The following is a 14,686-nucleotide window of genomic DNA, read 5'->3' as shown; positions in this document are numbered from 1 at the left end:
CGTTTGGGTGGGAGGAGCAACGTTATGAAAGAACAAGTCAAAATATCATTCAACCTCTTATAATATCTAGGAAATATATAAAAGATATGTTATTTGATAGATGTACAAAGATATGTTATTTGAAATACAAATCTTCAATGCCTTGTTTCCCTAATCTATTATTTGGTACCAAGTGAACTTCAACAACTTTTACAACAGATTTCCCCCTTTGGTGTTATTCAATTTTAGACCTATACAATAAATTGCCCCTTTTCTATTATTCAATGTGAGACCTATACAATAAAATGACCCTTTTCTGTTTTTCAATTCAATTTCTGTTCGCCACAATTGAATTTAAAAACTTCTGCAACAAATTTTCCGCTTTGCTGTTACTCCACTTTTGAGACCCACATTTTGCTGTTACTGAATTTGGTTACCCTCTTATCCTCCATATCTCCAGAATATTCCAAAACCAGGAACGAATTCTCTCTTTTGCTGTGTTAATTTGAATTCTCCCAACAAATACTGCCATCTCACCAATTAGAATGCCCAAAGTTTTGGGGTTTTCTAAATCTTGGGATAGTTACCAAAACCCAAGCTAGAATGGATTGATGTCTATTATTCATTTATGGGTTAATATATCAAGATGGAAATGAACCTATAGCTAAACATGGCCATGAATTTTGGGGTTGGGTGTTTCAGTTTTTAAGAGCATGGATCTAGCTGAAGTTGAAACTTGTGTTGTGCCAATTTTCCATCTTTGTCTACTATTCAATTTTCTGTTACAATGGTTCGATGCAGATGGATGAGTGGCCGTCTAAGCTGTTTTTCTTCTGCGAGACTGCACCTCCCACGGGTGGAGAGACTGCCATAGCTCTCAGCCAAGGCATTGCGCAGCGAATGGAAGTCAGAATGCCTGAATTTGTAAGAAGAGTGAAGGATACAGGGTTGGTCATGTCTAAAGTAATGGCTCCCACCCTAAACACATTTGCTTCCTTCTCTACCGGAAACTGGCAGACTTTTCTGGAAACGAACGACCCAATTGAGGCGAAAAAGAGGTAAGTGCAATGTAGCTGCTAGAAGGCATTAATTAGCGTAAGTCCATTTAAAGTACCACCTGGTATAGCTTTCAGAATCTCAATTCACATGGTGTGTATACCAGTTGGTTTCACATGCTGCTAGCATTAATTAGCGTAAGTCCATTTAAAGTACCACCTGGTATAGCTTTCAGAATCTCAATTCACATGGTGTGTATACCAGTTGGTTTCACATGGTGTGTATATTAGTTGGTTCCATTTAAAGTACCACCTGGTATAGCTTTCAGAATCTCAATTCACATGGTGTGTATACTAGTTGGTTTCACATGGTGTGTATATTAGTTGGTTTTAGTGGGTTTGGTATCAGTTTACATTATAAATTTAAACCTTTTGGGAAGGGTTGAAAATGAAAATTTGTTGGGAATTAAATTTCCCCAATCTTATCTAGCCTCCCCTAAACTTTCACACAATTCTGATAATAAACATCCCATTATATAAACAAACTTCGGTACCAACGCGGCAATTTTGGAGGTGCATATAATTTTATCTGGCAATTTTGGAGGTGCGAACTTCACAGTTTGAGGATGGGTATTAATCCTGGGTATCAACTTGACATGATCTTCAGATGAGACCTCGGGTTCACATGGCTTTGTCATAACTTTATTATTTCACTGCATTTAAGCTCATCATCTCATTTTTCATTTTGTTGTTCAGTTATTATTGCTTTCAAAGTTTAATGCCTCTGCATTTGAATGAATGATAAGCAGAGCAGTAGAGGTGATGGGTTGTACGAACTTTAAGTGCCTAGAGGACGGATCAGCTGAGTTCGTGTTCGGCCCTCGGGAGGCGATCAGAGCATTCGAGGGATATGGAGGGAGGCAAGTCTGGTTTAACACCATAACCGGCTATGGCGAAAGAAACCTGTCACTGTCTTTTGGAGATGGGTGTCATATTTCTGGTGAAGCAGCGGAGGCATTCAAGGCCATTGTTGATGAAGAGTGCGTAAATTTAAGGTGAGAGGAAGGGGATGTATTGTTGCTGGATAACCTGGTTGTTCAGCATGCGAGAAGACCTTCGAAGCCTCCACGTCAAGTACTGGTTGCTATGTGCAAGTAGACGTTATTCTCTGGTAGAGAAGGAACCTGAGATTTTTGCAAAGGAAGATGATTTAGACGTAAAGAGTTTTGCATTTCATCTGTTTGTATCTAAACATCAAGATGATTTAGACGTAACGAGTTTTGCATTGCATCTATTTGTATCTAAAGAATAACTATTTGCATTCCCTCTACATAACTCTTTCACAGTTGAAATATGCGTTATAGTGTATAGTTTTTTAAACTATTTATGTTTGGTTTTTAATTTCATGAGTAGAGATATTCTTTAATATAGACTCAGTTATCGAATGGATCAGCAAACCCTTCTGGTTTTTTAAATTTCCGTATTCAAATTCAGATATTTTTAATTAAAGGAGGTTACATTTTTGTTGGAAACAATGGAATTTCAGGTATAATTTTGATAAAATCAGGTGGAAATTTTGGGAAATCTTGGTTATAACTGTCAAGTTTCAGAATTTTGGGTGCTCAGAAATTTTTGATAGTGCTGATTCCACTTCCACCATAAAAAAAAATAAAATATTCAAACAATTCCATAATCACAAAAAAAAAAAAAAACAAAAACCAAAACCAAATTTGAATGAAAAATGACTATCCTCAATAAGCAATTCCTTATCAAATTACTCCCTTTATAAATCAAATTTCTTTGGAAAAAATTGCTTATCAACAACATAAAATATATCTCTAACATATTATTCCCATTATTTTATACCTTCGAACCCCAGTTCCCCTTTAAAAAAACTCCCCATTTAGAAATGTGTAGAATGTCTGTAAAAAGTACCAATATTTTTAACCAAATTTCCAAATTCTTTACAAAATAATAAACGTCTCTAACAATAATCTTTTAACACCAATCAAAACAAAGTCAGAGACATAAAAACGAAATCCATAAAAATCCCCATTGAAAATTATAGCTTTTAAAGTAAAGTTAATTAAAATATGAAAAGACATGTTCAAGACTAAGGGCGGTAGCTTTCAATCTTCTCATTTTTCTTGTTAAATTCTCTTTCTATATGGACTCCCTCTTCTCTCTTGCATCGGTATTCTTCTCTTATTAATTTTATCAAACTTTTGCCCGTATTCTTTTCCTATTAAATTTATCAGACTAAATTTTGATGCTTCCAAGGGAAACCCTAGTCCTTCATGTTACGGGGAGTCATTTGCTCAGAAACATGAAACATTATTATTTTATATTTTGTTAGATTGATCATAATAATAGAACTTAAAACTCTTGAAATGGGTCTAGAATTGTCTCCATCATCAATCTCTCTGGTCTAATTTTAAAAAGTGATTTTCGTTTTGTTATTTCTTTGATTATTAAGTTTTTTTGGACTTTTCCCTCTCAAAATTGTCAAATATTAAAAATAAGTGAATCTTGTTATTTTTTGATTACTAAATTCTCTTATAGATTTTCTTTTTTCAAAATTACCAAAAATACCAAAAATTAAAGACTCTAAAACTCTTTGAATCTCATCGAACAATTCATTCCTTGAATCTCTACCGCCATTCCTTTACACATCCTTAGATTTGCATATCCATTAGCCGACTAAAGATTGTATGACTCTCTCAATGTTCAACCACTCTCCCCCACTTCCTCACTAAAATAAAAATACCATAAAATAACAGCCTCGAGATATCATTACCATAATAACTTCAGCTAGATCCCTTTTCCCTTTTACCATAATAACGGGGAAATGAAAAATAAAGACAATCCACCACTTTGAATATCACAATTTATTCCCAACTCTTAGCCTCCTTGAAGTCTATAGTTCTAGACGTTAAGTTAGGGGTGAAATTTATTTGAGCACCAACTTCAATAGCCTTGAAGTGTTTCGTTGGAGTACACAAGATTTACAAGGGCCCTATCATACCGCCAGAGACAGTTTCTCCCGAAAAGGAATACAACGAATCTGACTTTGGCCTTGTGAAATAAATGCACGAATGCACCTGCAACTCGACACTCAGCTCTGAGTAGAAAAATAAGGGATTTGATGAGCATAAAGTTTCAACTTCAGCTAGATCCATGCGCTTAAAAACTGATAATAATATCAACATGATATAATAATAATAATATCATGGTTTCTAATGGAATTAATTTTTTAATAGCAATATATCAACATGTTTTCTAATATTATGTTTTGACTTTCTAAATGCAATATACAATTATGGTTTTCAATGAAATATATTGGTAGGGGATAGTCATGGTGGTTATTGCCTCGGTCACTAGCAAGCTTCGTATATGCTTGGCCATCTATAAAGGTTTCTTGATTTTGGGTAATTAACTTAACCTCTTGATTTTGGGTAATTAACTTACTCTAAAATGAAATAAGACATTCAATGTGCTCCTTGTAATATAGATATAAACAAAACATTTAAAGAAAAGTAATTGCACAATGATCCAGTCCAAGAAAACAAGGTTTTCCACAAACCAATTAACTCTTCTAAAAAAATTCAACACTTCCAATTTAATAATCCTATCGGCCTCTCTTTGTACCTTTTGGGACAATTGCTAGTATTAATATTAAGATTAATATATTTGATTACGGTTGGAATTGCGTTGTCTTTATGCGTAGGTGTATCTTTCATGTAATGTTGGCAGTTCAAGCTCGAGTAGCGATGTAGTCATTTCTAAATTGATAAACATCAAAGTAGTCTGTTTGCATTAGAAATGAGTAATATCATCACATTCTCTTCAAATAATGTAGTTTTAATGTGTATGGTATATTATTAAAGTTCAAGCAATATGTATGGTATATTATTAAAGTCCAAAGTTAATTGAATTTTGATTGATATATAAATTTTAATTTATAAGTTCTAGGAAATTAGGTTTTTATGTTGATAGGTATTGTTTTATTGGAAGTGTGCATTTTAATTATTTTCTTAATTACAAATTTTAATTTTAAATCATATTTATTTAATTAATTACAAAATGTGATTAAAAATTTATTGTATGAGTTGTTTATCATTATATATGATGATTAGAGAAAATGAAATTAAAAATAAATAAATTATGAAGCATATATTGGATGTTTCATTTCTTTACATTAAAAAATGTTCTACTCAACTAAGGCAACTGGGATCAAACAAGAAGAAACGATAAACCATTTTTCTTTAGCTTGTGAAATGTGGTACTTGCACTTATAGTTGCATTCAATCTTTGTAAAAGGTGGTGCTTGCACTTATGAAACACTTTATTGTTGGCATTTTCCTCCGCTCGTGGAACAAAATAATCCCAATCGACTCCTTAAATTCAATAATTCATATTGAGTCACTTTGTGTAAAATGGATAGGAGCCTATGGGAGTTGGTTCAAAACATAGGATTGTTTGTGGTATTAACGTGGGGTCTCATCTGCCATGATAAATTCAATCCTAACATTCCTGCATCTCTATTCTTCGTCACATGTTTGTAGCAAGTGCTAAGGTTCTGGCCAAGGTCAAATATCACCCTACTCTTGTGTTGGCATATTTAGGGCGAAGACGCTCACTTGATACATGTAGGTTTAGTTAGCCTGAATGATGAGACGAAGTGTAATTATATATTTTTTTCTCAACAATATTTTTGGTGTCTTTGAGATTAGCCATGGAACCACAGGCCTCGATAAGGAATTTTTGGGCACAATCACATAAGCTAGATAGTAGGTTAGGAGATCTAGTCTCAATGACTGAAAGGTGACAATATTAAACACTTACCACCACACAACATGCAAGAAAAAATGGACATGGGTTATGAGTGAGAAATTTTGGCATACGATATGATCTTATGTCTTCTTTGCAATTATATAAGTATGAAAAAAAATTGAGGTGCTAAGAGAAACTTATAGTAACATTCCCAAACTTGTTTACTTTTTACATTTTCTTATGAACACACCTATACAACATGTTGCATCTCCAAAATTTCAAATATGATGATGAAATTTATACCGAAGGTACTTTAGTATTTTATTTCAAAGTGTTATAAAGTTTGTAGTACAAAAATTATCTACGAAAGGTTATAACAAAATATCAATATGTATTATTTAAAATTGATTTTTGAAATAGTTACCAACCCTACCCTGCAAAAGGTGGTATCTTTGAAAGTATAATTAATATGTACTTGAAAATTTCACCACATGTATCTTTATATATCTCCTTAGTTTAAAAAAAAAATAGATATTTGAAGTTTTTCAAGAAAAAAGTTATAGTAAAATTACCTAGATGATGCATTGGAAAGTGATTTCAAGATTAGCAGCAAACCCTAACTTCCTAAGGTATCATTATCCAAATTTTCTTCCTATGTATAAGAGTTATACTCAATAGATCAACACAAAATTTGTATAGATAAAAGGATGTACAATTCAATAGATGTCCCTACATATGGACTTTATTAATGTTTGATACATTGAAAGCAAAGAGGCGTGACTTGCATACCTTTACCTATAAAGTTTAGTATAAATCCTTAGAGTTGATGTAATTGCTGAGAATCCCACTCAAGGTGCTAGAGCTCTTGTCCTTACTACAACCAACTATATATTATAGATATCACAACCAAAGAATATATATGTACGCTACTACCAAATATATATGAGAGTAAATCACTAGGTCTAAGTTATATTTTCCAAGGAATCCAAATCCAATAAAATGCATTCAAATGGTAACAAATGTTATGGGACATATACTAAACGTTGACATTATGGAAATTGAGTGAAATGCAATGGTTACCTTAGATGAGATCCATCCCCTCTGGTGCCTTGGAATTGGATCCTCCTTATGTTATAATTCACAGTTAGGCTAACTTGGACTTCCAAAAGGACTCCCATGAGAATTTCACTAGAATTTTCCTAGATATTTCTCTCTATCTCCTATTCTCATCTAGGAATGGTTTCCTCATGCAAGCTTCTCGAGGATAAGGGAGGATGTATTTGGACACCTACAACCAAGAGAAGTTAAAATTAGGCATCAATTATGAACATTTATTTTGGACTTCCTTGGATCTTTTATCCACATATGACTCTTGGATTTCAACTTAATTGTCTTTACAATGACTACAACATTACATTATAACTTCCACATCATTGTGTGATGCAGAAATGAAAATTCACTATCTTTGTTGACTAGGACTAATAGTGACTGATGACATGGGCTTTCTTGAGTAGTGACATACCTGCCACCTATGTCTTCATTATTCATGCAACTTCTGATCATTGATGTCTACACCTTCCAAAGGGTCTTTGATCTTGGATTCTTTAGGGTGCTTCGATCATCAATATTTCAATGTGTTCTTTGTTCTTAAATGCTTCCTTTGTTCATCTTCTTTGCTCGATCTTCCTCATGCATGCCTACCACGATGTTACTAGAATACTTATTGATGTAATCACTCATGAAAAGCAACCATCAACCTGAAAATCTCATATTCTAACATGTTCATGTAGATTTTTAGTTAATACCTTAATAGTGCACTTTGGAAGGAGCAAGGAGACTTCTTGGCACAACAGTGCACTTCTAAAGGTTGAAGGGCTAAGAGGTAGAGGCTTCGGGGCTTCAACATGCGCTCATTGGATCAAGAGAAAGAGAAAATCCAGGTAGGGCGCATGGCATGAGTCCAAAGGACAAAGGGGAAGGCATCGGGCTTCCCAAGTGCATTGTGTACTCAAGGGAGAGAGGGAGGGAATAGAGAGCACTCTTGAAGGCTTAAGGAGGAAGTCTTTGTGCCTTCGGGGTGTGCTCATGTGCTCAAGAGGCACATGAGGGAGAATGGCACAAGTCTTAACGCTGAAGGGTGGTGTTTTGTGCCTTCATAATGTGCTCATGTGCTCAAAGGGTCAGTAGCACACATGCGTATTGTGGAAGGATGAAAGGTTGAGATTAAGGCCTTTAGGGCATGCTCATGCACTCAAGGAGGGTGCATTTCTTCAACCCGAAGGAGTGTGCTCAAAGAAAGACTAGGTTTCTTGAAGGGTGTAGTTCAGAACAAGGAGGGAGAAAGGGCTTAAGGAGTGCACTTTGTGCTCTTGGAGGGTGCATGGTGCACTTCCAAAAAGTGAAGTATTCTTGATCAAAGGTTTCAGACTGTGCTTGTGTGCTCTTGGCCTCAATGGGTTTGTTTTGAAACCACAAATTTTCTAAGTCTGGAAGATAGGGAAAGGGGTGAATGATGAGTTTTAGACATAAAACCATGTGTGACACATACCAACTCATCGAGAAAACTTAGAAAAGCTTGAACAATGATAAGTATACATCAAAATCCCACTTTGCATGCACTCCCCAAGTACAACGGGTGAAGTGTGTGTGACTGCGACCAAAAAGTGTCATTTTACAACAACAAAGATGTTACGACCCTGAAATACACATAAGATGTTCTAATTAGTGCGATGACACTTGAGAGCATTCAAGAAATGTTGAAACATGTAGGAAAAAATGAAACAACACTTGACAATGAAGGAGATGCTCGACACGGCGAAAAAGTACGCTCCAAATTTTGAATGTAGTGAAATTTTGGAGGGTGTTGTAGCAACGGAAATAGGAGGTTACATGAATCTCTTTGAGGAAATAAGTTTTGTAGAAAAATAGGTTTGGACGTTGTTTTAATTTTTGTACTAAATATAGATGATTGCAAGAAGAACAATTTTGTTCTTTAAGGCATTGAGTGAGTGTAAAATTTGTTTCTGGATTGGAGGATGTTTGTTTGGGAGGAGAGAAATTGAATAAGAATTTGACTTTCATGTGAAGTTGATTTTGGAAGGATAAAATTTGCAGATATTGGAGTAGGTTGAAATGATCTTAAATGGGAGAATATATATGGAGGAATGCATAATGAAAATACAGAGGCGATGTGCAGAGGACTATCAAAAGAATAAGGTCTTGAAGAACACATTGACAAGTATTTATGATTTATGTTGACCCTGGTCATAAGTATTTGTGTTTGCAGGTAGCAGCCATATAATAAGCTGAGCTCTCAGAGGGATAATTGTGAAAGGAACCCAACATCAAGATGAAATTTCTAAAGCAAGGATAGTAAAGGAGAAGATAGAAGTGAGCTGATGAAATTGCAGAATCCTGAAAATTTTGAAAGTTGAGTATATGTGCTCTAGGAGAAGAAAAGGTTCTCCTACAAAGAATTAGATGAGGAAAACTTCAAAAAGAAAAGTTTGGGTAGAAGTTTCCAAAGGAAATTCCATAGTGAGTGTGGGTAGAATTTCCAAGAGAAAGAGAAGAGAAGGATACAATGACATAGAACTTGTTACTGTGGCAAGTGGAAAACTTGTTACAAGATGAAAAGGGTTGTTGTAGCTCACAAGTGAACAAGGAGAGTTCATAAGAAGGAAAGGTAAATATGACTATTAATGGTCATGTGATAGGTTCAAAGGAAAGTTGCAATTAGAGAAAAAATAATGCTAAAGTGGCTAGCATAAAGGAGATGAGTGATGAGGAATTCAAGAATGAGATGGTTGAATTAAGGGAAGAACTCAATCATGTGAAGGCGTTGTGATAGAAAATCCGTAAATATCAGAAGTATGGTTGGACAATGAAGCAAAATAAGGTGAGATGGCCTCCACTACAAAAAGTTTTGAGGCAGAGAATATATGAGAAGGTGAAGGAAGAACCCATAGTAGTTGAGCATAATTCAATTGGTTATGGACAAGGCTTGTACATTAATGAAGAATAAGGCAGAGACATGGAAGCGAGATTTATTGAGAATCCGATTAACTATTGGATAAGTTAAGATCATCATGAGGGTTTGCTAATAGACACATTAAATGAGGCTAAGGAGCCTTGTGTTTCTGAAAATAATGATTTTTGTGTGATTACACGTAGTGAACAACACACAATTGACATGTTTATATAGATTGATGAAGACATGACGATGTTGGAGGAGATGGATGAGATTGAGGAATTCCTTCTTAAGCATGTGCTTGTAGATGACAACGATGGACAATTATTAGAAGCTACCATGGAAGATGATGATGGTGCAAAATTTCTTTAAGAAGATAATGATATGGAAGATAGAGTAAGGAAGAGAAATTCCATGACAAAGAAATAGAGTTTAAGACTAGCATGGTAAATGTTAGTGATCTCGTAGAAGAGCTGAGATTTTTAGAGGATTGGTTGGACAATCTAAAGCCAAGAGATGAAGAAAGTGAAAAGATGACAAGTTTTAATAGTTTGAAGAAAAATGAGGTGAAGGTGTAGTAACAACCAATGAGGAATATTAGTAGCAAAGTTCAACAAGAAAACAATAGAGATATGTAGAGTATGTACTAGCTAAAGGACCAAATAGACATAGAGATTGAAGAAATGAGGAAGCTAATGATAAAGGTATCTCAAAGGAGGCATATTGCAGAAAGAAGGAAGGTTAACAACAGATTTAATTTGGCTGAACAAGTCTACATCAAAAAAGAAGGTGGACAACTACAACATAAGATTTGAAAACCTAGAATAGGAAAGGAGACAACAATAAAAGAATGAAAGCAACAAAAAAGAGCAAAAGGCTAGATGCAACATAAATTTTGGGATCTGAGAGGATTTTTATTAGCATATGAAGGCACATGGTCATGTGGCCATGAAATTTTTCTTCCTTGGGAGAATGATGCAGGAGCATCTTACCTCCAAGTAAAAACACATTTTGACTAAAGATAAGGGTCTTTCAATTAGTAAGGAAGTTGATTATCTAATTAATTATTTTATTGTATTTCCCTATGCTTTCATGTATATAAGTGATGAATATTGTAAATAGGAGAAGTATTGAGAATATTTTAGAGGGCTAGAAAGGTTTGAGGGTTAGTTAGATCTCTTGGTGGATATGTGGATCTAGAGGATCTAGAAATAGAAATAGTTGAGGATTTATGGATCTGAACCAGAATTTAGTAGAAAATTCAATTTGGTATAATTATGTAACCAAAGGATGTAATGTGTAAGTATAAGTGTGGAGAGATTTAGAGTAGAGGAGTGAGGCAAAGTAGGGCCACAAGGCGGAGAAGGGATGAAATAATGTAAATTAGGCCAAGGAAGGGCCTTTTGTAAATTATATGTATAATAATATAAGTGAACATTATGTTGAGTAGTTGGAATTTGTGTAAATCGGGCCTTGTCTATTATATGCATTGTTATTCCCTATAGTCGTCAAGTATTGATTTTGATTACATATTTGGGTGAGATTTAAGCTCTCGAGGGAGAGAATTTTGAGAATGAGCATTCGAATCTGTGATGAGGAATCAAAGCTTTTGAAATGGGAAAAATCATTCCCTTTAAAATAAGGATGATCAAAGTTGTTTATCATTGATCCATAGAGTGGCCAATGATCTAGAGTCAAGAAAGAATCAAAAGGAGTGCAAGTCTATGACAAAGACGTGACCGCGATAATAAACCTATGAGAAGACCAATTACAGGAAATATTAGAGTGGAGAGAGAGATAAGAAGTGTGAGACTTAAGTGGAGCTTGCAGACGAAAGACTGAGTACAGAATGTGATTCTGTAGTGGAAGCCGAGCACAAAATGTAATGGACAGGAGTTAAAAACTTAGTTTTGTTAGGAATTTGTTGAGAGTACTTTAATTAACGAAGGTCGAGGAGACAAAACCGAGTTCTATCACAATTGGCAGTGCCGAGATGACATGTCTTGGGAGGTTTCCTTCGAAAGATATAGATAGGAACATACAAAGAGACAATCAGGCTAACTAGGCATCGAGTCGACGTGTGAAGATTGGCCAATATGAAGAGGAGCGAGGTGACGTGGAAACTTTTTGTATGGAACAAGCAGAGTAAAGTCGACCACAAATACTGCTGACTCATGCTAGATGAAAAAAGCGTGCACACATTTGGAAAAGGACCGGGGACGATAGTTAACATGAACCAGGATCAATAGCCGGTGGAAATGTTTCCATTTCCCAGAATCTGTCTCGCGAAAGAGGAAACATGTGCACACTTTTAGAGAGGACCGGATTGAAGAGGACTAGGTGAACATGGTGTTCGGGCCAAGTTGAGTATGGGAAGGCGAGAGGAAAGCAAGGCAAGTGGAGTTGGGTCCTGCATATCTATTTACATCATATCTTTTCACTAAAGGAATGCTTGAGCACTTAGTTGAGGAAGGTCTGGGTGGCATAGATCCAGGGTCACGTGGAAAGGCAAAAATAAACATCCAATGAAAATTAAAGAGAGCAACCAAAAGTGGGCCATGGGTATGTGACATAATTGTTGAACTATCCCAGGAGGTTTAATGTTAGTCGAGGTCATAGACCTTGGTTGCGTATGATTTAATCGAGGCATCAATGGTTTGTGTGTTATTGCGGAGAAGCATTGGGAATAATTCCAAAGGAGCTACAAGAAAGGTAAGGCCTTTAAAGTTGTAATTTCTCCTTGTGTGCTTGTTATATTGGAGAGTTTTTTCTACGGTTGTTCTATGGTTTGGGCCCCACATATTATATGGAAATATTTGGCTTTGGGGTTATACCCAAAACTCTTGAGTTCGGTGGTTTTTTGTAGAAATCTTCCACCCTCGCGAATCGTCCCACTTAATTTGAAACAAGGATTGCATAGCGATTTATTTTCCTAAATTGGGATTAAGGAAGTGCCTTTTGACCAAGAGATTGACATTGTAGGATTTTAGGCTGGCTTAATTGGTACAACATATTTTTAGCTCACTATCATTACTACCCATCAAAGTTTATACAACTCTATGTTTTTAGTTGTAAATTTATTTTTCCATTTTATATATTAATTTATAATTTTTATGAAAGCATAATTACCACTTAATAATATTGTTATATATGATTTAACATGCATATATATTTAACTTATAGACTAATTATTTTTATCATTAATAATAATTATTTTCTTAAATAAAATTATAATTTAGTTAACTCTCATGTTTTTTTAAACTTGAAATCTAATAAAATGTTTTGAGACTTATTGTGAATTAATGTAGATAAATATTTAAGAGAAAAAAACAAATATTGTAAATTATAAATAATCAATATATATATATATATATATATATATATATATATATATATATATATATATATATAATTCTAAATTATATAAATATATTTTAGAATTCCAAAAATATGAAATGGTAAATTTCTTTTCTCATAAATATATATATATATATATATATATATATATATATATATATAGCTATTATATTAAAACAATTTTATAAAGTGCATGATTAAAATATAATATTACTTTATAATATGCTAGAAATAAATAAATTCAAATCCATAAAAATAATTAAATTATTAATGAAATACAATTAAATCTCCACAATTATATAGCTTAATCCATAAAATAACTAAATTATTAATGAAATACAAATTAAATGGCCACAATTATATAGCTTTTTGTATCTGCAAATTGTTATGAAACAATGATATACTGACGCAGCGTTGAATTTGTTTTATCCATAAGGTCACTAGTGTCACGCCCCTACACCTGCGGTAGTCTTCCAACCACTTATAGCGAGGTGCGGCACCACCGAATGCTTTCTTTTCACCAATACTAACATTCATGGACTATGCCTAATTCACTTGTCCTTACTTAGTTTGTGTTTTGCAACCAAGTAAAATTATGTTTATCCTTTATACTAATGAACACCCATACTCATTCATTATCAACAACAATTATAACAAGAACAACAATTGCACAGTATAAAGGGAGGGGCAACTCCCTGAACAATGAGTCTTCCCAACAATATATAATAATCAATCTTCTTTTAATAATACAATCATCACAAGTAATGCTTGGCAAACTCCAAGCCAATACTTAGCTTTTTTTACAATATAGGCAAATCAGCCTTTTACAATAACCATGTGTGCGCCTTACACGAAGGGTGGGTGCTCACCCGAGCCACCAAGACGCCCTTGTCAATCCCGGCACAAATCTGCACTTGATACAACCCTGGGCACACCTTGCCCAACCTTCGACCGGCTCTAAGTATCACCAAGAATGCGCTCTTGAACAATGCGCATGAGTTATGCGCATTCCCTTCAAATCTGCGCACTTCCTTTTACTCCTGAGCTCTATGCGAAGTTGTCTCGTTTGACTTGATTCGTTGCAAATGAAGTTCCAACACACACAATATATATGCGTTTCATTGTGGTTCCACCGTGGGTGATGGCTCTCCAGCCGACCCCCAAAACAATGTTATCACACCCTTACATGCGCCCATGTATGTGTCAACCTGCCCGCACTTGCAAGTCGGCCTCGCCCATACTCCTCCACGCTTGTTGGGTATAAGTCACCGTCACACTTTTGCCTTAGTCATTTTTCCATTGTCGCACGCAGCTCGCTTTCTTGTCGCACTTCTGCCCGCACTCCACCCACGTTCTGTCGTGTGCGCCCTCCGTCGCATCGCCCGCCCGGGTCGTGCACCGCACGCCCATGCTCGTTCACCGCACGCCCGCACTCGTTCACCGTGTGGCCATGTTCACCCATCGCGCCGGCACCCGTGTACACTCCAACCGCGCACCCTGTCCACTTGTGCGCCCGTGTGCCCATGCTCAGTTAGAACTCGAGGACCTTACATCCTCCTCCACCTGAAGTCGTTGTCGTCCTCGACAACATCCCATCCTCCAAGTACCTATA

At 35.4% G+C, this 14,686-nt stretch overlaps 1 protein-coding gene across 1 annotated transcript; it reads left to right on the top strand.

The window, feature by feature from the left end:
• Positions 1–434: 434 nt before the first annotated feature.
• LOC149240179 (clavaminate synthase-like protein At3g21360) lies at positions 435–2,384 on the top strand. The gene is made up of 2 exons (XM_089367267.1): positions 435–1,037; positions 1,784–2,384. Exons 1-2 carry the CDS (start codon positions 775–777, stop codon positions 2,031–2,033), a joined length of 513 nt encoding a protein of 170 aa, XP_089223393.1. The 5' UTR covers positions 435–774; the 3' UTR covers positions 2,034–2,384.
• The last annotated feature ends 12,302 nt before the right edge of the window (positions 2,385–14,686 follow it).

Source organism: Pinus tabuliformis, chromosome 8 (genome assembly GCF_031772625.1).
Source record: "Pinus tabuliformis cultivar Carrire ecotype Pingquan chromosome 8, CPIR1, whole genome shotgun sequence".
Lineage (NCBI taxonomy): Eukaryota > Viridiplantae > Streptophyta > Pinopsida > Pinales > Pinaceae > Pinus > Pinus tabuliformis.
This window is presented reverse-complemented; position numbering and strand designations above follow the sequence as displayed.

Excerpts from the sequence above, each read along its gene's own strand:
- LOC149240179 (XM_089367267.1), top strand. The coding sequence starts at position 775 with ATGCAGATGGATGAGTGGCCGTCTAAGCTGTTTTTCTTCTGCGAGACT. Across the intron at positions 1,038-1,783 it reads CCAATTGAGGCGAAAAAGAG|AGCAGTAGAGGTGATGGGTT; the intron begins GTAAGTGCAATG and ends AATGATAAGCAG.